Source organism: Garra rufa, chromosome 5 (genome assembly GCF_049309525.1).
Source record: "Garra rufa chromosome 5, GarRuf1.0, whole genome shotgun sequence".
Classification (NCBI taxonomy): Eukaryota; Metazoa; Chordata; class Actinopteri; order Cypriniformes; family Cyprinidae; genus Garra; species Garra rufa.
Genome location: NC_133365.1, coordinates 16,113,997 through 16,136,125, shown reverse-complemented (window position 1 = coordinate 16,136,125; position 22,129 = coordinate 16,113,997). Strand labels below are relative to the sequence as shown.

The 22,129-nt window shown below is 36.0% G+C and overlaps 1 protein-coding gene across 2 annotated transcripts in view; it reads right to left on the bottom strand.

Moving 5' to 3' along the window:
* Nucleotides 1–22,129, bottom strand: part of adgrv1 (adhesion G protein-coupled receptor V1) — a 153,736-nt gene that overhangs the window by 16,673 nt on the left and 114,934 nt on the right. For both annotated transcript variants that reach the window (XM_073839689.1, XM_073839690.1), the window contains exons 83-85: nucleotides 21,128–21,244; nucleotides 13,531–13,709; nucleotides 9,694–9,851 (exon numbers count right to left, since the gene is read on the bottom strand). In XM_073839689.1, the coding sequence (XP_073695790.1) occupies nucleotides 9,694–9,851; nucleotides 13,531–13,709; nucleotides 21,128–21,244 (454 nt within the window). The remainder of the gene's footprint in view (nucleotides 1–9,693; nucleotides 9,852–13,530; nucleotides 13,710–21,127; nucleotides 21,245–22,129) is intronic.

Below are 22,129 nucleotides of genomic sequence, written 5' to 3'. Positions count from 1 at the left end.
AAAGAATCCTGAAAAATACTGGGTACTGAACTGTTTTAAATATTGATAGTAATAATAATATATTTTTTTCTTGAACAGCATATCAGCATATTAGAATGATTTCTAAAGAGTCATGTGACACTGAAGACTCGAGTAATGATGCTAAAAATTTAGTTTTGATCACAGGAATAAATATATTTAAATAGAAAGCACTTATTTTAAATACTTAAAATATTTCACAATATTACTGCTTTTGCTGTATTTTGGATCAAATAAATGAAGGGATTATGAGCAGAAGATCCTTCTTTAAAAAACATTAAAAAATATAACTGTTTGAAAACTTTTGACTGGCAGTGTGTATATATATATTAATAATATAATGTAATTGTAAAAAAATTACATTCGAAACCAAAAATTGTGAATTAAAAAAGAAAAATAAATAAATGTGATGCAGTTTTGTGTTGTCCAATCATTACTGTCACCCACCACTAATGAATCTTTTCACTTCTCGTATGTTACTTAATACCACTTCCTTTGCCTCTACTAACACCTCTGGGCCACCGGCAATGCATTCGTGATTTATATGTCGGCCAAAGTACACAACCAGGCAAAGCTGTGGCTGATAATTAGCGAGAAGGAGAGGCAGTCCTGTCATTGTTTCTATCAGCAGGCCTTATTTGCATCCACTCACCTCGTCGACCTCCTGAGAACCCTGTTTTTAATTCGTACATTTAATGAGGGAACAAACAAGTGCGGCTCCAGAATGGAGAACAGGCTGACTCATCCATCATGCTCTCCTTTCATTACATAAACATAGACGTGAGCTCGGCCCGGCACTTCGAGGGCTCCAAACAATAGCAGAAGCATTCTGTTTTTTAATAAAGCACATTGAGCGCTTATTTGATTTACAACTCATGCATCCGTTCACTTATGAGGCGACCAGGAAATTCAGTGAACAAATGGGACACTTTCTTTGATGGTGACAATTGGACAATTAGAGGCTGAAATTAGACAACATATAAGCTCTATTTGTTCTAGCACATGATTGAAGCGTATTAGATGCAACAGCAGATGTGCAAAGCACAGATGTAGGGGAAAAGAATATTCATCGGTTTAACCTCCACAACACAACACTCCCTGATGATGGAAAACAATCACGCATGCACCTGCAGCCTTGTTCGTGCATGCCGGCGCCTAATCAAATTAAGCCAAGCAAACACCCTGCAGGTTCAAGAGAGATTTCAAATAATCCTCTAAGCGTAACTGCTGATATGCATGCATGCATGACAAAAAAACAGCAAATGAGATTATAATTGGCTTTCATTAGAGTAATTAGGGTGAGGAGAATCAGTCCAATCCAATATCGGGCTTCCTTCCGGGACAAGATTTGCTGTTTGAGAACGCGGCGTCCTGTGCCTTCGGTGTCAGCACCGTCCCAGCACGTTTCACCAGCAGAACTAATGCGCACGCATTAACATCGGTTCTGCCGCTGCTGCTTTGATGACACCATGAGTGCAAAGACAAGCAGAGTCATAGGCCATGCGTGACTGACACATCTCTGGGGCGAGCAGCGCAAGACCTGCCAGCAGAAGCAGGCAAACATTATGAAACTTGGCTGCAAAAAGTAGGCCACACATTCCTCATTTGATAGACAACACATGGCACAGGGCCAAAGTTTAACACCAGGTTAGCACAAAAACGCCATGGTCGTTGCAAATTCACCTGCTGTTTGTTGTCTCAACTATCATTTATTTTTTACATCTAGTGTAAATTACTATCACTTTTTAATTTTTATAAACATAACTTCCATTCCGAATACTTCCGGAATATAAAATTTTATTATATTTCTCTGTACTTCCATCCGTTTATTGTTCTGCATATCAGACTCCTCTTTGTATGTGCTGTTCTCTCTCCATGTCCTTCCCTCCCTCCTCTCCCTGACTGCCTTTGCTTTCCATCTCTGTAAGCACATTCCAGGCTGTGGTCTGGGCCTGGCTGCCTCTGAAGCAGCAGGTTCCCAAACCCTGAGGAACCATCTCTCTGTTGGAGTGGAACTGGCTAGAACACTTCCTCTCTCAATGAAAACCAGGCTCTCATGAGGCCATGGCTTAAGCACAAAGTGCAGTACAACACCTCGGATGTTTACACTCATGTTTCATAACTGAAGTAATTCAAAAATAAGTTAAATTTGACTGAAGTAATCTCATTGCATCGGGTTTTCTAAACATAACACACTACCAGTCAAAAGTTTTTGAACTGCAAGACTCTTCTGCTCACCAAGCCTGCATTTATTCGACCCAAAGTACAGCAAGAACAATACAATTTTGAAACATTTTTACTATTTAAAATAACTGCTTTCTATTTGAATATATTTTAAAATTTGAATTGTTTAGCATCATTATTTTAGTCTTCAGTGCTACATGATCCTTCAGAAATCATTCTAATATGCTGATTTGCTGTTCAGGAAACATTTTTTATTACATGTAACATTATATATATATTTTTGGAAATAAATTATAGAAATTAATACTTTTATTTGGCAAGGATGCTTTAAATTGATCAAAATGTATGATTAAGACATTTATAATGTTACAAAAGATTTCTATTTCAGGTAAATGCTGTTCTTCTGAGCTTTCTATTCATCAGAGAAACCTGAAAAAATTCTACTCAGCTGTTTTCAACATAATGATGATAAATGTTTTTTGGAGCAGCAAATCAGAATATTACTATGATATCAGTAATCATGATAAATGATATCAGAAAAATAATTACTGTGATTTAAAATTCACAGTAATAAATTACATGTTAAAATACATTCAAATAGAAAACAGTTTTGTAGAATTGCACTGTTTTGCTATACTTTGAATCAAATAAATGCAGGCTTGTTGAGCAGAAGAGACTTATTAAAAAAACATTAAATATGCATTTAAAACGTTTTAAAAATGTTATTCATTTTACTTTACTGCCTATATTTATATACACTAGAGTTTCAAAATATAGTAAAAACAGTAATCTTTAAATATTATTGCAATTTCAAATAACTTATTTCCTATTTTAATGTATTTTATTGTATTTTGTATTTTATACAATGCATTTTATTTAAAGGCAATTTATTCATGTGATGGCAAAGCTGAATTTAAAAGTACTTTAGTCATATGTGACCCTGGACCACAAAACCAGTCTTAAGTCGCTGGGGTATATTTGTAGCAATAGCCAACAATACATTGCATGGGTCAAAATTTTAGATTTTTCTTTTATGCCAAAAATCATTAAGAAATTAAGTAAAGTTCATGTTCCATGAAGATTTTTTGTAAAGTTCCTACTGTAAACATATCAAAATGTAATTTTTGTTGTAATATGCATTGTTAAGAACCTAATTTGGACAACTTTAAAGGTGATTTTCTCAGTCTTTTTGATTTTTTTGCATCCTCAGATTTCGGATTTCAAATAGATGTATCTCAGCAAAATATTGTCCTATCCTAACAAACCATACATCAATAGAAGGCTTATTTATTGAACTTTCATATGATGTATAAATCTCAGTTTTGTCAAATTTAACCTTATGACTGGTTTTGTGGTCCAGGGTCACATATGATCCTTCAAAAATCATTCCAATATGCTGATTTGGTGCTCAAGAAACATTTTTTTGTTACAATGTTGAAAACAGCTGCTCAATATATTTTTGGAAACTGTCATAGACTCTTTTAAGAATTCTTTGATGAATATAAATTTCAAAAGAAGACAATCTGTTCTAAAAGTATTAATTTCTTTTTAAAAATCGTATCTTATATTATATTAATCTATAACAAGAATAGAATGTGGCAAAGCATAATGCGCTAATTCACTACATTAAATAATCCAGAATCTATTACTTTTAACTGAACCAAAAATGACGGAGTATTTTACTACTGCGCACTACTGTTCAGCTTCCATACTCTGCTCAGACACTTCAATAGCGCACATTTTTCTAGGTTAATATTAGATTGGCCGGCTATGTAAAGTTACTACTACTTGCATATTTCAAATGAAAAGCCATATTTGAGGTTGATGAATGATAGGTTAGCATTTGGATGTCCTGCTAGATATACTATATTACCACATATAGGCCAGTCGTTAATGATCTGTCCGTCACAGACTGCGTGACTTTGCCACTTCCTGTGTATTGTTTTTCTGCGACTAATACAATTTTAGCTGACCAAGCCTCTTCTCGTTAGTTGACTATTAGGGGGATTTTGCATAGAAGGTGCGCCAATGGTCCAAGAGATAAATACAAACCTGGGCATTTAGAGTAATGAAAAGACAAATTGGTATTAGTTAATATATATAATTATGACATAATATAACATTCAACTAGAATGTTTTTCTCTTATGAGTGGAAGCCCCTCAGCATGAGAAGGCAAGCACTGAGGACCACTGGGGAAAAACAGCAAGGCCCAAATGTGAGACAGCACTCTGGCTCCTGTTTAAGATGCCAAAGCAGCTGTCACAACATTCAGCTGTGGTTCAACTCAGAGGATGAAAGACCTTCCTTTGTCTCCCTCTTGAGTGAGCTAACATCTGCCTGGCCAACAGCTTCAATGATAAGAAAAAAATCACTAAGTGCTTCAGCTTAAAGAAACATGGGTGGCTGAAGAAGAGGATCTTGGTAAAGAGATGAAAGAATGAGAGAGCGGGAAGAGCTGAAATCTTCCAGTAAATCTGCTGGAACACCAGAGGTGTCCAACAACTCTGAGAAAAGAAACAAACAAAGGCTTACGATGGAAGTACATACTAGATCAACATGCTCTTTGGAATCAAACACTTGATCTCATTTTGTGTGTGTGTGTGTGTGTGTGTGTGTGTGTGTGTGTGTGTGTGTGTGTGTACGTGTGCTTGTGGGTGACATTTGGACATCCTGCTCCTTCCTCTGAACTGTGGGTGTGGGGAGCGTGTCTGGCTTCACGCCAGGGTTCTGACCAGACGTTCCATACAGCATGTTCTCGAGAACTGAAACCTCTCTAAGGAAAACTTAATAGTGTTTGGCATAAAAAAATAGGCTGGACAGACTCCACATCAGTTCCAGCGACTATTAAAAGAGAGGTGAGATCACAATAAAATAATAAATATGAGTTTTGCCTGTGTTCTTTATAATAATTTAAAGATAAAAAACACAGCATTGTACATCAAGTAAAGCAATAAAGTGCTATGCATTACAGTAAACCATTTTAAAACTATATTCATTTTATAAAGTTTTTTCAACAGTTAAATGGCAAGTATGTGTACTGCCTAAAAGTCCACTGTTTGTCATTTTCAGCTCAGCTCAGTTTCCAAATAAATAAATGTATTTTAACTTAACAGGGTAATTTATGATTATTGTTTTTAACAAAACAAATTGGTCCAGACTCTAGACTTTGGATCAAATCTTGGGAACATTGTGTAACGCTACTATATAAGCAGTTAAGTCATATAGATATGAGATAGAGGAGGGTGAAATGGAAATGTTTATAAACAGGTGAAATATAATGATAATGATGATAAACAGTGATATAGACACTAATACCTATGACTCTACAGGCTGTAAACACTTTATGCAATCATGAACTGTGGTATATATTATGCATGACCTAGGGATCAAATGGCTGCATTGCAAGTCATTACCAAGCAAATACAGAGAAAACACAGTGAGTCTGAACACTAAAAGCATATTGAAAGACTTCCATTTTGACTGAAAAAAAAAAAAGATTACATCTGTTTCCAAGAACAATTAACTGAAAGCACATAAAAAGCATTTGTGAGTTCTGTCCCTTTTGTTACTGTTAAAACTTGCTCCCTAAATCGCAAAGCACATCTAATATGGTGATTACTCACAGCAGTAGATTCCAAAAAACAATTAATTTGACCTAGGACATCTTATCGCTCTTAAATAGTCTTAATTTTCTTTAAACATCCAAAGGATGTTTATAGGCTGGCCTACACAGTGTATGAAGTATTGAAACAGCAAATACAGTCTGTTTGCATTCAAAAAATTCTTAATTAATATAAAATATAAAATTAAAAAATTAATATAAAATTAATAAAAAAACTTGGAAAAATACCATATTTAGGTCCAGGAAAGGCATTAGTATTAAAAAGCTATATTATTTAAGGTCAGTTAATGCATTAACTAACATTGAGCATTATGTTTGTTACAGCATCTATTAATCTTATATAATGGAAGTTTAAAAAATGGTACCACTTTATATTAACTTCTATATACTTACATCAAAAAAATAAGTACAATGTACTTATTGTGTTCATTTTGTATTGCAAAACACTTCTGCTGCTATTGAAATGGTATATGGACAGGGTCAACAGTGTAATTACAAAAATTAATTACAGATGTAATTACATGCAGGTATCTTCTAAAATAATAGTATAATGTAAAAACATGTATGTACACAATAAGTGCATTGCACCAAAAAATGATTAATTTAAATGTAAATTCATAGAGTTGAGGTCAAAAGTTTACATACACCTTGCAGAATCTGCAAAATGTAAATTATTTAAGCAAAAAAGAGGGATCATACAAAATGCATGTTTTTTATTTTATTTAGTATTGACCTGAATAAGATATTTCACATTGAAGATGCTTACATATAGTTCGCAAGAGAAAATAAGTTGAATGTATAAAAATGACCCCGTTCAAAAGTTTACATACGCTTGATTCCTAATACTGTGTTGTTACCTGAATGATGCACAGCTGTGTTTTTTTGCTTAGTGATAGATATTCATGAGTCCCTTGTTTGTCCTGAACAGTTAAACTGCCCTCTATCCTTCAGAAAAATCTTTCAGGTCCCACAGATTCTTTGGTTTTTCAGCAATTTTGTGTATTTTAACCTTTTCCAACAATGACTGTATAGTTTTGTGATCCATCTTTTCACACTGATGACAATGAGGGACTCATATGCAACTTTTACAGAAGGTTCAAATGCTCACTGATGCTTCAGAAGGAAAAACAATGCATTCAAAGCCAGGGGTGTAAAATTTTGAACAGAATTTAGATCTGTAGATTTTTTTTTTTTTAATTTTGCCTAAATATATTTTTTTCATATAGTACTGCCCTTCAGACACTACAGAAGATACTTACATGTTTCCCAGAAGACAAAATAAGTTAAATTTACCCTGATCAGTAGGGCTGGGCAATTTGGCTTAGAATCAAAATCTCGATTAATTGAACATTTTAACCCGATTACGATTAATGAACGATTATTTTATTTATTAATAAAATTATATTTAATTATATTTATATAATAATTATTTTTTTGCCCTCATAGTTCACTGACAAGTTTTGTACAGTAAATATGTTCACATATTACAAGCGAGAGATTTTTGGATGAAGGGTGCATTACTTGATTTTAAAATAATTGAAATAATTGAAATTGATCTATGATTATTAATTGAACATCAGTGTTGAACAACTGAAATTAAAGCAAGCATTGCTTAAAACGAAAAGTCACATTTTTCTTAAATTAGTGAAAATAAATAACTTGCACTATTGGAAACTAAGCAGTAACTCCTCTAAATAAAATTACCCTTGTATATCCTGTAAATACTTTTTACTGTATAAATACTGTTTAAGCTCTCCATCGACATTTCGGCGGAATAACGTAACGGAGCGCTTGTGTTTTTTAAAGGGAAAGTAATTGAAATAATCTTCCTGGAAAAATTTTAACGATTATAGGTTCTGAATGTCGATTTCGATTATTTTTCGATTAATCGCCCAGCCCTACTGATCAGCATCAAATCAGTGAGCATTCAAACCTTCTGTAATAGTTTCATGAGTTCCTTAGTTGTCCTCAGTGTGAAGTCTCAAAATCATACATTTTGCAAGGTGTATGTAAACTTTTGACCTTAACTGTATAAAGTGGGACCAAAGTGATTAATAAAGTATTATTAAATGTTGAAATTAACATTAACCAAGGTTAATAAATCCTAATGTTGACTAATGTTGCAAAAAAACTAATGTTACAAAAAAAAAGCTAAATGGATTGTATTCATATAGTATTCCTCAAAAACCCCACAGCGTACAATCAGTGAGCTGTTCCAGTCATACTCCACCACATAAACATGCCTCATTAAAAGAGCCAAAGGATTAGTCCTGAGCCAATAAGGCTATTCCAAGAAAATTACGGCATTGTGAAAAAGCACTTCTTCCCTTAAGATCATACTGAACAACTGCAAAAGCCAAATTAAATCTTTAAATAGGGCTGTGGTAATTATCTCCCACAGGTCTTGGAAAGAACACCTCTGCCTAGCGGCTAAAGGTTGACTCCTTAATATCTTGGCTCTAATGCGGTTCTTCAGAGGCATTTTATAGAGCACCCTAGAATATCTCAAAGGCACAGTCAGAATTATCCATCACCTTGCAGCTTCTTATAACACGAGGAGTTTGCACTGGAGCTTCAACAACTGGTCATCAAATACAGTATATTGCTTCTCATAGACTGATATGTCAAACCATGCATAATTAAATTACACTTTTAATAAACCACGAACTGAATACACATTTGCATTGCATTTTGTGATTTAGCTGATAATTACTTAATTTAGATAATTAAGTTGACAGTTATACAGAACTGAACTTGCATCTGTGTTCTTTATGTTCTTTAAATTTAGTTTCCCACAAGTCAACCATCCCACCAGGAAATGTTCTTTCACTCATTGTGTCCATTTCATCCCTGTCCCACGCTGAATGTTTGGTTTGACATGTAATCAAGCAGTAACACACCCAGGCAGAATCAACATCTAAGAACCGCTGAGCGTTAACAGGAAAGAGTGAGTTTTCTAAATGCACATTTATCTGACTGTGCTTGACAGTCATTAAACATATCCGGCATGAGGGAGCAAATTTGCTGCATAATGTATTTGCTTACGTCTGTGTGTCCTGCAATATGAAACAGCAAGCGTGGGAGCTCTACAGTTAGGTCATTGTGTTTGCGAGCAAAGGGTGGGCTGACGGTGCGGCCCTCTGTAATAAAGTTGAGTGGTTTAGGATTAGCCCGCTGTGCTAGGAGCATGCTTGCGCACAATGAGGAAAGCTAACATGGCACATGGCAACCCTTGCTGACCACCCACACGCACACTGTACAATACCACCATTTAAAGCTCAGAACAGCAGTTACGGGGTAAACAATGAAACCATCACGGTGGATTAACAAGTGAAAGCCAATGTGTCACATGCTAATTGTGCAAACGTTAGTTGGAAGGTGCTGATGTTGACATTTTGAGGCTAACGAACACTAAAGACATAATCAGCCAGTTAAGATTGTAACTGAGTTTAAAAACAAGTCTGACAACATGTGTTTACTCAGGAACTAAGCAGTGAGTTACAACAGATTTTATCCAATGATCTCCAATCTACACAAAACTGCTGAGGGCATTTTTCAAACACTGGAATGACTAACAAAGCACTACAGAAAGAAAAACATTACGTGGAGGGCGTGTAATTGTTTGGAAGGCAGTGCAATATCCCTGAAAGCACAGCCCTAAGCGATCTGATTGCTTAAGAACGAGAAACTTTCCAAGGGAAAGCACCCTTTCTTAGTTTTCTTTCAGTTTCTCTGATATTAACATCAGTTCCTTACTTTCAAAGCGCTGTTTTCCTGTAACATGCTATTTTCAGTGCCTACTAAAATGACAGGATACCTTGAGGCTAATTATTTCCCAACTTTTGTGTAATATCACATGCGTACACACCTGAGCTGTTTGTTCGGCCTCGGTAGACATCATCGTAAGCCTTCCATTGCTGAGTGACTTGATATGAGTGGATGAAGATCACCAGCACCCCCACCAAACAAATGAGAGGAACCAGGGCGGCCGTACAGAGAGCTGCATATACATTGGGTATGAAGCACCTACAAAGATGACAAAAAAGAATATTGTCAGTACACAAAGAGGATTGTAATCAGGTCTATGGTTGCGTGATTGTGTATTCAGTGTTCCACAGAAGAAAGAACGTAAGCAAAATGGGTTTGGAACGACTTGATGGAAGTCCTTACGAAAGACTTAATTTCCTGAGATTCTCTCTTTTTGTCTTTCTCTGACTTCTTTCCTCCTATCTGAGGAATTTCTTCCATTCGGGATTTGTTTTTGTCCTGTATGCAGTTATGAAGTCTCTGAGTGGAAAAGCTTTGGGAAACTCAATCCAGAGTAATCTTGTTATGACGTGATCTGTATCAAAATAAGTAGGAGTTGCATTCTGTTCACAGGCCTGGCAACTCTCTGGCCAGACAAACAGAATAGACAAACACAGGCTGTGCTCATTTCATAGAGGAGAAATGGCACAATGTAGCCATAATAGAATTCAAAGCATGTGAAATGCCTGTAGGAAAATAAACAGCCCATTTTTCACTAGACTTCATCTGATCAAAATTTTGAAACACTGGCCTGGTTTAGCACAACATACTGTATATCTTCAAGCACAAGCCACATGAAAACAAAATTAATAATAAATGAACAGGTTATTAATTTTTTTCCATTTTTTATGCAGGGGCTGAGTGTTGGCCAACCCACTCACAACTGCTGCTTCTCTCTTTTTCTTGACAAGAATTGTGTTTATTTAGACACAGAACATCTTTACGACCACATCAAACAGGAGACTTTTCCGATGCGCAATCCAACTTCACATTAGCGCCAGGCGCTAGTCAAACGAACGAGGAAATGGTACAGGTGACGAGGGAGCTTCAGTAGAACAACAGTAAACTGCGATCAGATAAGATGTTGTGAGGCCATATGTTAGTAAAAACAAATTTTCCTGTTCTGTCAGCAGTTATACTGTGCTCGTAGTGTGCTGTAGCCTGTATCATTTCATATTAAAGTGCGAATGAAACCACAAACATTCGTGTCAGACCTGCATTACATTCAGCATCGGCAGCTCTTAAAGTAATAGCAGCCAAATGAACCTAATAACCCAGCAGATGTGATGTCTATTTATCAAAGAACAAAAGAAAAAAGAGGAAATCAATAATTTTTGTAGCTTTACGTATTCATCTATATTTAGTATTTAGTGTTTGATATCTATATTTAACTTCTGCATATTTCCTACTTGCTTCTTTATGTGAAGATTGTTTTAAGTTCACTTAAATTAGACATTATTTTTTAAAGTCTAATAAATATTAAAATTGATAACGCTCAATTATACTGCAAAGTTGAATGGCTATAGTCAATGGTTAAATATTAGGAAAAAAATAATTTCCTATAGACATCAGTAGTATTGGTATCAGCGATTCTCACTTTCAGTCATAAAAAAACCCATTTAAACAAATATTAAAAATACACTGTTTTTATGTTGTTTCTACTTTAATCTGAAAACTGAATGTGAAATGATTGCAATAAAAAGTAAATTTAAAAACCTTAATGTTAATTGCGATTAAATTCATAAAGAATGTGATTCATACATTTTTTTAGTCAACTGACAGCACTAAAATAAACATGTAAGTCAGTATGTATGCACAAATCCCTTTTCTAGCTGTGATACCTGCAAAGTCACTATAGCAAACAACATAGGGCCTCCTCTTCAATTACACTTATCAGGAATTTTATCTAGAAACTTGTCATGCGACAGACACCGTAAACGACAAACACAAGTCAAACATGTTCATCCAGTGCATATTTAAAACAATGGAAAATCAACGCAAGGAATGCAAAAACACATTCTGTTCAATGGGGCCTTATGGGGCCAAATGTCACAGTCTGTCTAGTTTTACTCTCATTTTAAGTTTTACTTACTTTTCTGTTTTCCTCCAGTGAAAATAAACAATAGTAATAAAAATGACAGAAAAATTTGTAAAACTTCAACTAAAATGAAACAGAAAATAAAAGCTTATTGGCTAATTAAACCGTGGATTTTAATTAGCGTGGTGAGTAATTAGATTATTTTGTATGCTAAATGATGGCAATAATGATGTGACCAGTTTACATTCATACATAAAGAGTGATTTAATCGGTGTTAAAATCTGACCTTTAAACTAATGTGCTTCTATTTCTACAAGCATTTGACTCCTCCCAGGCCGCTGAAACCCTATGGTATGGGAAAAGGCGAGAACTGCGGTGGCTTGTGAGGTGAGGTGACATCATTTGTTTGTTCTTGGAGAGAGAGAGAGCTGTTTGGCCTTCATGAGTCAACTGGGAGTTTACTTGCTAAGAGCTGCTTTGAGACAGGGCGGAGAGGAGTGACTGTAGTCTTCTGTTATCACTACAGGCTTGGCTGGGGTGAAACTGAACGTATGCACAGTCACAGCTTGTGACCTCATACACACAGAGGGGCTAAAAATAACAGCTCTTCCCGACTTACCAATAACAGACCCCCGACCGCACACAATCAACGTAAACAGGCCAAAGAAGACAGTGTATAAGAGACAGAAAATTGCTTACAATATAATAGCACAGGAAATGAGTAACTAAATGAGTAACTGTGAGTCCAAAATGTGAGCATTTACACTTGTGGGGTTCATGAAGGGCTTCGTGGGGTTCAAGAAAAGGTCTATGTGCTGTCATGTTTTACTAGTGAATATGTACTTAGTAATATTTTGAGGACATATTTGTTACCCGAACAACTTGAACACAACATCCCATTTGACATTTATGGATGCCCTGATTTGCAAACAAAAATGATTAATAAATAAACTGTAGTGAAATGTTTTTTTTTTGTTCATTCTACAAAGTATTACTGAAAATGTACCAGCATTTTTAAAATCCCTACTACTGTGTAGGTTTACTATGGTATGTCCTCATTTAGTTAAGTAAATGTAGCATGTGTGTGTTTGTGTGTATACAGTTGAAGTCAAAAGTTTACATACGCCTTGCAGATTCTGCAAAATGTTAATTATTAATACAAAATGCAAGCATTTTATTTATTTAATACTGACCTGAATGATCCACAGCCGTTTTTTTTTGTTTTTGTTTTTTTGTTTAGTGATAGTTGTTCATGAGTCCCTTGTTTGTCCTGCCCGCTGTTCTTCAGAAAAATCCTTCAGACAAATTCTTTGGTTTTTCTGCATTTTTTTTGCATTTGAACCCTTTCCAACAATGACTGTATGATTTTGAGATCCATCTTTTCACACTGAAGACAACTAAGGGACTCATATGCAACTATTACAGAAAGTTAAAACGCTCATCGATGCTTCAGAAGGAAACACAACGCATTAAGAGCCAGGGGTGAAAACTTTTGAACAGAATGAAGATGTGTAAATTTCTCTTATTTTGTCTAAATATCATATTTTTTTCATTTAGTACTGTCTATCAGAAGCTACAGAAGACACATGTTTCTCAGGAGACAAAATGAGTCAAATTTACCATGATCTTCGATTTCAACAAGTTTTCACCCCCTGGCTCTTAATTCGTCTTTTTATGTGAAATATCTTATTCAGGTCGGTACTAAATAAAAAAAATAATATGCATTTTGTATGATCCCTCTTATTTCGGTAAAATAATTTACATTTTGCAGATTCTGCAAGGTGTATATAAACTTTTTTTTATAGACCTCAAATGTATGTGTGTGTGAGAGAGAAAGACAACACATATTCACAAACTTACAGATCTCCTTGCACAAGGCCATACACACTATGAATGCTCCATCCAAAGCCTCCCAGCAGGACTACGACCAGAATGATGATGACCAGAGCAGGAAGTCCCCAGCTGAGCAGGAAGTAGAGCAGATAGCGTCTTTCTGTGTGCTCATCATTCATCACCAATATCTGCCAGAAGTTTATGGCCTGGGAAAGACAACACAAATGTTACTAAATAAATAAACGGAAACATTACCGGTTTCTAAACAAGCCAGATTCATAAAAAAAGGACAGCTGATTAATGTTTTGATAAGAGTGGGCCATCAAGAACCAACTACCAAATGGACATTTGCTGGCTATCTGTTGGTTATTTGTCACTGCAACATCAGCTATTAGTGCTATCAAGAACTAATACTTCCTTGGTTTGTGCATTCAGTTAGACTACTTCACTTTTGGTGAGGAAGTACCTAAACAGAGAGATCAAAATCAAGTCCTAAGCTGGCACCTTCATCCATCAGTATTAGCTCCATAAATGGATAGGAACTGCGGCAGCTGTTTTGCTGTGCTGGGATCTTGGATAAGAGATGAAGAGAAAAGAAAAGCTGGCAGAATGCTGTATTAGCTTTTGGGTGTCCAAACACTCTGTGATCCCTCTCCAGCCTCTTTTGTAATTATGGAAGAGGCTGGCATCCTGCCATTGAGATTGCCCTGTTTCGCAACACACATTGATCTGTCGCTTCAGTATAGGGAGTCTCTGGGATCTATTGAACGGCTATTTTCGCACAGGCTGAAACCTGAGTCCCAGTGCAAAGGAAAGAAGTCTTAGATCAATAGCTTTCATTGATAAAGTGTATTTTTTTCAGTGCCCTTTTTAAAGTAGGCGTGGAACACCTACACTATTTCCATTGAAGCCTGGAATACACATGACTTTTGCAGTCTAAAGGGTTCAGCAGTTGCCAAAAGTCATTCTGTAGATTTCGAACAGAGTTGTTTCCATCCAGTCGGAGGATATTAAACATACTTGATATTTTGAGCTAATTTTAGAATGCATATTTTTTTCATATTGTGTCTTCTAGCACAAGGCTGTGTTTCTGTGTGAGTTTGTTGCGTTCGAAACAACTTAAAAGTCTGGAAGTGTGTGATTCCCAGTCGTTTAGTGCATGATGGCCAGTTTTTCTTTGTTACCATTAAAAGGGTCATAAACTTTTGACATAAGAGATCATTGTACTAAAAAAACATCCTGTAAAAGAATGTCAAGAAACAACTAATATTGAAGCAAAATGACAGGTTGTGGAATGTCACAGCAGCCAGCGTCTATCTATGAAGGATTTAGGCCGTCAAACATTCACAACTATTAGCCAATCATAGCAGTGGGCATTTACTTCAAAGTCTACAATCCGCCACATCTATTCACACTGAGCGTTCTGATGAGGGGGGTAAAAACAGGACAGAAAATGACCTCAGAAAACAAGACAAAAAAATAAAAAGGGCAGTTTATGACCCCTTTACCAATATTGGTTAGTATATGCCGTCTGGTGTTTTAAAATCTGTGTAGTGTATTCCAGACTTGAGCAAACAAAGACAAAACTCGCATTGTTTTAGCCCCAGATTGTCTCAAGCAATTGTGCAAATCGTAGAATGTGCTACAATTCCACATCATTATCTTGCAAACTTGCATTTACCTTCTAGTTAAACTAGATTGTGGGTGGTTACTGAATGCAGTGAGGAAAATAATTATTTGATCCCCTGCTGATATTGTACGTTTGCCCACTGACAAAGAAATTATCAGTCTATCATTTAACGGTAGGTTTATTTTACCAGTCAGAGACAAAATAACAACAAAAAAATACAGAAACACACATTTTTTAAAAAAAAGTTATAAATTGATTTACATTTTAATGAGTGAAATAAGTATCTGATACAGGTAACGAGCTGAGATTAGGAGCACTCTCTTAAAGGGAGTGCTCCTAATCTCATCTTGTTACCTGTATAAAAGACATCAGTCTACCAATCAATCAATCAGATTCCAAACTCTCCACCATGGCCAAGACCAAAGAGCTGTCCAAGGATTTCAGGGACAAGATTGTAGACCTACACAAGGCTGGAATGGGCTACAAGACCATCGCCAAGCAGTTTGGTGAGAAGGTGACAACAGTTGGTGTGATTATTTGCAAATGGAAGAAACACAAAATAACTGTCAATCTCCCTCGGTCTGGGGCTCCATGCAAGATCATTGATATGAGTTTTAATGATCATGAGATACAGTGAGGAATCAGCCCAGGACTATGCAGGAGGATCTTGTCAATGATCTCATGGAACCATAGTCACCAAGAAAACAATTGGTAACACACTACGCTGTGAAAGACTGAAATCCTGCAGTGCCCGCAAGGTCCCCTTGCTCAAGAAAGCACATGTACAGGCCCGTCTGAAGTTTGACAAAGAACATCTGTAAAATTCAGAGGAGAACTGGTGAAAGTGTGGTCAGATGAGACAAAATCGAGCTCTTTGGCATCAACTCAACTCGCCGTGTTTGGAGGAGGAGGAATGCTGCCTATGACCCCAAGAACACCATCCCCATCGTCAAATATGGAGGTGGAAACATTATGCTTTGGGGGTGTTTTTCTGCTAAGGGGACAAGACAACTGCACCGAATCAAATGGACGGGGCCACCAAATCTTAGGTGAAATCTTCCTTCCCTCAGCCAAGGCATTGAAAATGGGTCATGGATGGGTATTCCAGCATGACCCAAAATACACGGCCAAGGCAACAAAGGAGTGGTTCAAGAAGAAGCACATTAAGGTCCTGGAGTGGCCTAGCCAGTCTCCAGACCTTAATCCCAAAGAAAATCTGTGAAGGGAGCTGAAGGTTTGAGTTGCCAAACATCAGCCTCGAAACCTTAATGACTCTGAGAGGATCTGCAAAGAGGAGCGGGACAAAATCCCTCCTGAGATGTGTGCAAACCTGGTGGTCAACTACAAGAAACGTCTGACCTCTGTGTTAGCCAACAAGGGTTTTGCCAACAGATTCTATGTCATGTTTTGCGAAGGGGTCAAATACTTATTTCACACATTCAAATGCAAATCAATTTATAACTTTTTTGAAATGCGTTTTTCTGGATTTTTTTGTTGTTATTCAGTTTCTCACTGTTAAAATAAACCTACCACTTAAATTATAGGCTGATCATTTCTTTGTCAGCGGGCAAACATACAAAATCAGCAGGGGATCAAATAATTATTTTCCCCACTGTATGATGCAGCTTTTTATACTGAAATATGGCTCAAAGAAATGATTCAATGAGAAAAGTGCAAACATAATTATCTTCCATGTAGTTTAACCCTACACCTAAACCGGACCCTTACACAAAGCACATATGTTGCAAATTTTATTATAGGCTCATTTGCCAGCTGTTCTGAAGCAAAAACAAAGCACATGTTCAAATAATTCTTTCCAGGATGCAAATACTTTCCAGTCTGAATCATGAGTTACCTTTTCCACCAAAGACAACTTTTGTGTGATTTATTCCATATGTGTTTCATAAACTCTGCACATCAACACACTTACATAAACACTGTGTCATACACACTGGCATTTAAACTTCTGTCCCTTCTACAACTCAAGGCTCCATCCTCCAAAAAACTATTTTTGCAATTAGCCAGTTAGTTTATTTCATTTTCTCTTGCATAATCTTTCAACACCCGTGTATCAAGTGCCAACAGAGATTACATGCTCTATGTAAACCGCTAAGCCCCTGGTGTTTTTCAGCGTCATTGAGGAAAACAAAATAATCCCACTATGTGAGCAGAACAGCCTTTGATTTCAAGAAGTTCAGTTTAGGTGAGAGGTTCCTCATGGGTCAGTGCTCAGTCCTATGTCTTTTCCAACTAAAGGGAGAAATCCAATGCAACATGAACCCAGATGTTTGTGTTCTGTGTAGGTCTTTGAGGGATTAAAAGGCATGTTCTTTTTTTCATTTCATTAAGCATGTTAGAGCCAAATCCTGTTTTTGCTTTCGCGGAACAAGAGTGAGTTGACTTCCAGAGACAGGTTTTTGTGCTTAGAAGGGATTACAGTACAAAGGAAAGGAGCAGACGAAAGGGTACAGGTCCAGCAAGATTTATAGGATGGATTTTCAAAAGGTCTCTGAACAGCTATTGCAGGTGTGCAAGAACACCTGCCTGCAAAATCTGCATCAGAAGAATCACACGTAGCTGGAACATGTCAAGCAGCACGTAAATGTTGGGGTTTTTAACCGACTGAACTACGTGTAAGAATGAGGCCCATTCCTGAGCCGAAAATGAAGTTATGATGATTAAACATTTATAAAAAACAAGACTCTATTTAACCTAGAAGAATTTGATATTTAACACATGGGGACATACAATTTTTGATTGTTTCATGAAGACTCTCCATAGACATAATCACAAGCTTAACCCTACACCTAAACCTGACCCTTACACAAAGCATATTTACATTTTAAAAAAAGTGTGTGATTTATAAACAGTTCTCTTGATGGGGACTGAAATTTTGTCCCCACAACGTAAAAAATTTCACATTTGATCCTCATTATGTAGTGAATACCTGGACCATACAAACATACTTGCCTTAGTAAGACAACCTTTTAATGCAAGCTTCTTGTTTATGGTGTGATATTTATGTGCAAACATTCCCTCATCTTCAGCAACAAGTCAAAAGGTCTTTGATATTTGTTGGTTTCTCAAAAGCTCTTATGAGATTATGCCCTAATCATACTTACAAATACACATCAGAGAGAAAAGTAGAACCAAGAAACTAGGTTTCAGACTAATTTATGGAGTTTTGAGGTTTAAACTTTTGGGTAAAAGGGTAAAACCTTTTCATACAAAAACATCTATTGTCTCAGGGCAAGATATACCAAACACTATGTACTAAGCAATGACAATGAAGGTGTGTGATTGACGAAACATTGTGAAATTTCCTTTTTACCCTGCGTAAGTAAACTTATTGTTTAAATGAACGTTTCTGCCACACCTACAACTGACCTGTAGTAATCTTTACTCTGAAAACTTCCTGATATGTGACCGTGGACCACAAAACCAGTCTTAAGTAGCACAGCTACATTTGTAGCAATAGCCAAAAATACATTGTATGGGTCAAAATGATACATTTTTCTTTTATGCCAAAAATCATTTGAATATTAAGTAAAGATCATGTTCTATGAAGATATTTTGTAAATTTCCTACTGTAAAAATATCAAAACGTAATTTTTTATTAGTAATATGCATCGCTAAGAACTTCATTTGTACAAATTTAAAGGTGATTTTCTCAGTATTTAGATTTTTTGGAACCCTCAGATTCATGTTTTTGAAATAGTTGTTTCTCGGCTAAATAGTGTCCTATCCCAACAAACCATAAGTCAATGGAAAGCTATTTATTCAGCTTTCAGATGATGTATAAATCTCAATTTCGAAACATTGACCTTTATGACTGGTTTTGTGGTCCTGCCTTCAGTTGCTGAAGCGATAGCTCACCGCAAAATAAAAGTTGTCGTCATCATTTACTCACCCTCATGTTGTTCCAAACCTGTATGAATTGCTTTCTTCTGTTGAACACGAAAGAAGGTATTTTGAAGAATGTTGGCAAACCAAACAGTTGCTGGTATCCATTGACTGCCATAGTATTTTGTCCAATTGCTACTTGCAACAATTTGGTTACTCAAAATATCTTCTTTTGGTGCCAGTTTAAGAATTTTTCATTTGTAAGTGCCTTTACGAAGTTCACATAATGATGAATTGGGTGCACCCAAAAATGAAAATTACCCCATTATTTACTCAACCTCAAACCATCATACATGTAAGTGTATATGATTTTTTTTCTTTCAGATAAATACAATTGGAGTTATATTAAAAAAAATATCCTGGCTCTTCCAAGGTTTATAATAGCAGCAAATTGCTGGTGAGATTTTCAAGTCCAATAAAGTACACCTATCGATCATAGAAAGTACTCCACACAGCTCTGGCAGGTTATTAAAGTTCTTCTGAAATAAAACGATGCATTTGTGTACGAAAATTATCCATATTTAAAACTTCATAAACCATAATCTTGTATATATTCATATATAAATATAACTATATATTAGGGCCGGGACTTTAACGCGTTAATTTAGATTAATTAATTACACAAAAATAACGCGTTAAAATTTTTTAACGCATTTTAATCGCACTAAGTTTTGCACCGCGGAACGTTTCTCACTGGATGAGATTCCGCGGACCGATTATACTGGAGCACAAACTAGCGTTCAGACAAGCCAAAGACGTCCGTCCTAAATAGTATTGTATGTCCCAAATCGTAGTATGTTTAAAAAGTATTCCAAAGATTCCCGGATGGTCTACTACTTAACGATCAATGCACACTTTTAACTGCTAATATTTCCCGCAACACACTGCGCCGTGAACGAGGATTCGATTAGAACTACAAACACGCATAAAAAGTGTTAAAAAACTACAAACATGGAGGATATACGCGACCAACGGACAGGTAGAGAAAGGGGTTTGAGTGATAAATAATCAGTGTGTAACCTGATAAAAACTATTTTTTAAATGTTATCCGCATTATATTCCATGTGCAGCAACTTTTATAATGATAGGTTTGGTCATTAACGTTTAAATGCATAATTAAGCAAACACAAGAGCAGAGTTCTCGGAATGAAAGACTCGTTAAAGAACATGCCTCTTGCTACATTTAATGGCAATATTGTACTGGTCTGGTGGACTTGGTTGAACAAAAATAAGCAATATTTTGTTGCTTAAGCTTATGTATTCAGTCATTATTCAATGGTATACTAAAAATCCATGTAAAATTCTTAATTCTCACTGTTCTCAGGTCAAATATTTACATGCGATTAAAATGCGATTAATTTCGATTAATTAATTACAAAGCCTCTAATTAATTAGATTAAATTTTTTAATCGAGTCCCGGCCCAACTATATATATATAATATGTGACCCTGGACCACAAAACCAGTCATAAGGTTAAATTTGACAAAACTGAGATTTATACATCACATGAAAGCTCAATAAATAAGCCTTCTATTGATGTATGGTTTGTTAGGATAGGACAATATTTGGCCGAGATACATCTATTTGAAATCAGAAATCTGAGCATGCAAAAAAATCAAAAAGACTGAGAAAATCACCTTTAAAGTTGTCCAAATTAGGTTCTTAACAATGCATATTACAAATCAAAAATTACATTTTGATATGTTTACAGTAGGAATTTTACAAAAAATCTTCATGGAACATGAACTTTACTTAATTTCTTAATGATTTTTGGCATAAAAGAAAAATCAAAAATTTTGACCCATGCAATGTATTTTTGGCTATTGCTACAAATATACCCCAGCGACTTAAGACTGGTTTTGTGGTCCAGGGTCACATATAAGTATTCCTCTGAAAGAAGAAAGTCATATACACCTAGGATGGATTGAGGGTGAGTAAATCATAGAGTAATTTTCATTTTTGGGTGAACTATGCTTTTAAAGACCCCATGTCAACCGAATTTCTTTTATAAAGTGGGATTAGGTATTTTGATGTGGTCAATGCAAAACCTGCTACACTGATCACACAGTAGATGAAAAAGTCAAGTTTTACCTGTATGAGCATCCAGCTGAACTGGCTGAGGTGAAAATAATGGAAGAAGAGGCCAAGAGTAGCACAACTGTCCTCTGAGAACATACGCCCCCGGAACGCAGATACCAGGAAACAAATCTGAAAACACAGAGTGACAGATACATCAGCAGAGGGCCTGGAGTCCTCATACACCCAGTACATACTCAGCAGAAAACACACATTTAGGTGACACTCAGCAGTTCTACCACTGAGTCCCAGAAGAGCATCTCAAATGTCTAAGACCGTTCCTAAATCATTTATACTTTTAATATTTTGATAAATATTTGAAGAGCTGACACTGTAAGGTCTTCACCAGACGTCTTGAGGACTGTTACATCACACTGCAGAACGGACATCCAGAAAGAGCAACAGTTCAAATCATTGTGTGTGTGTGTGTGTGTGTGTGTGTGTGTGTGTGTGTGTGTGTGTGTGTAGTATTAGGCAGTAGTAGTATTTAAGCAGTGCAGACAGCTTCATTAAAACAGTCTAAAAATAAAAAAAGCAAAGTCAGCACAAAGAGGAAATGTCTGCTAAATTATTTTTCCCCAAGTATGTACATTTTTTTATTTTAAAATTACAGTTGAAGTCAAAAGTTTAACAATCATTTAAACAAAATAAGAGGTATCTTACAAAATGCATGTTTTATTTAGTACTGACCTGAATGAGCCGCAGCTGTTTTTTTGTTTAGTGATAGTTCATGATTCTCATTGAATCTTTCTTTGTGCTGAACAGTTAAACTTCTGTTCTTCAGAAAAACCCTTCAGGTCCCACAAATTCTTTGGTTTTTCAGCATTTTAGTGTTTTTGAACCCCTTCCAGCAATGACTGTATGATTGTGAGATCCATCTTTTCCATATTACAGAAGGTTCAAATGCTCACTGATGCTTCATAAGGAAGCACAATGCATTAGGAGCCAGGTGTGTAAACGTTTGAACAGAATGAAGATGTGTACATTTTTCTTATTTTGCCTATATATATATATAAT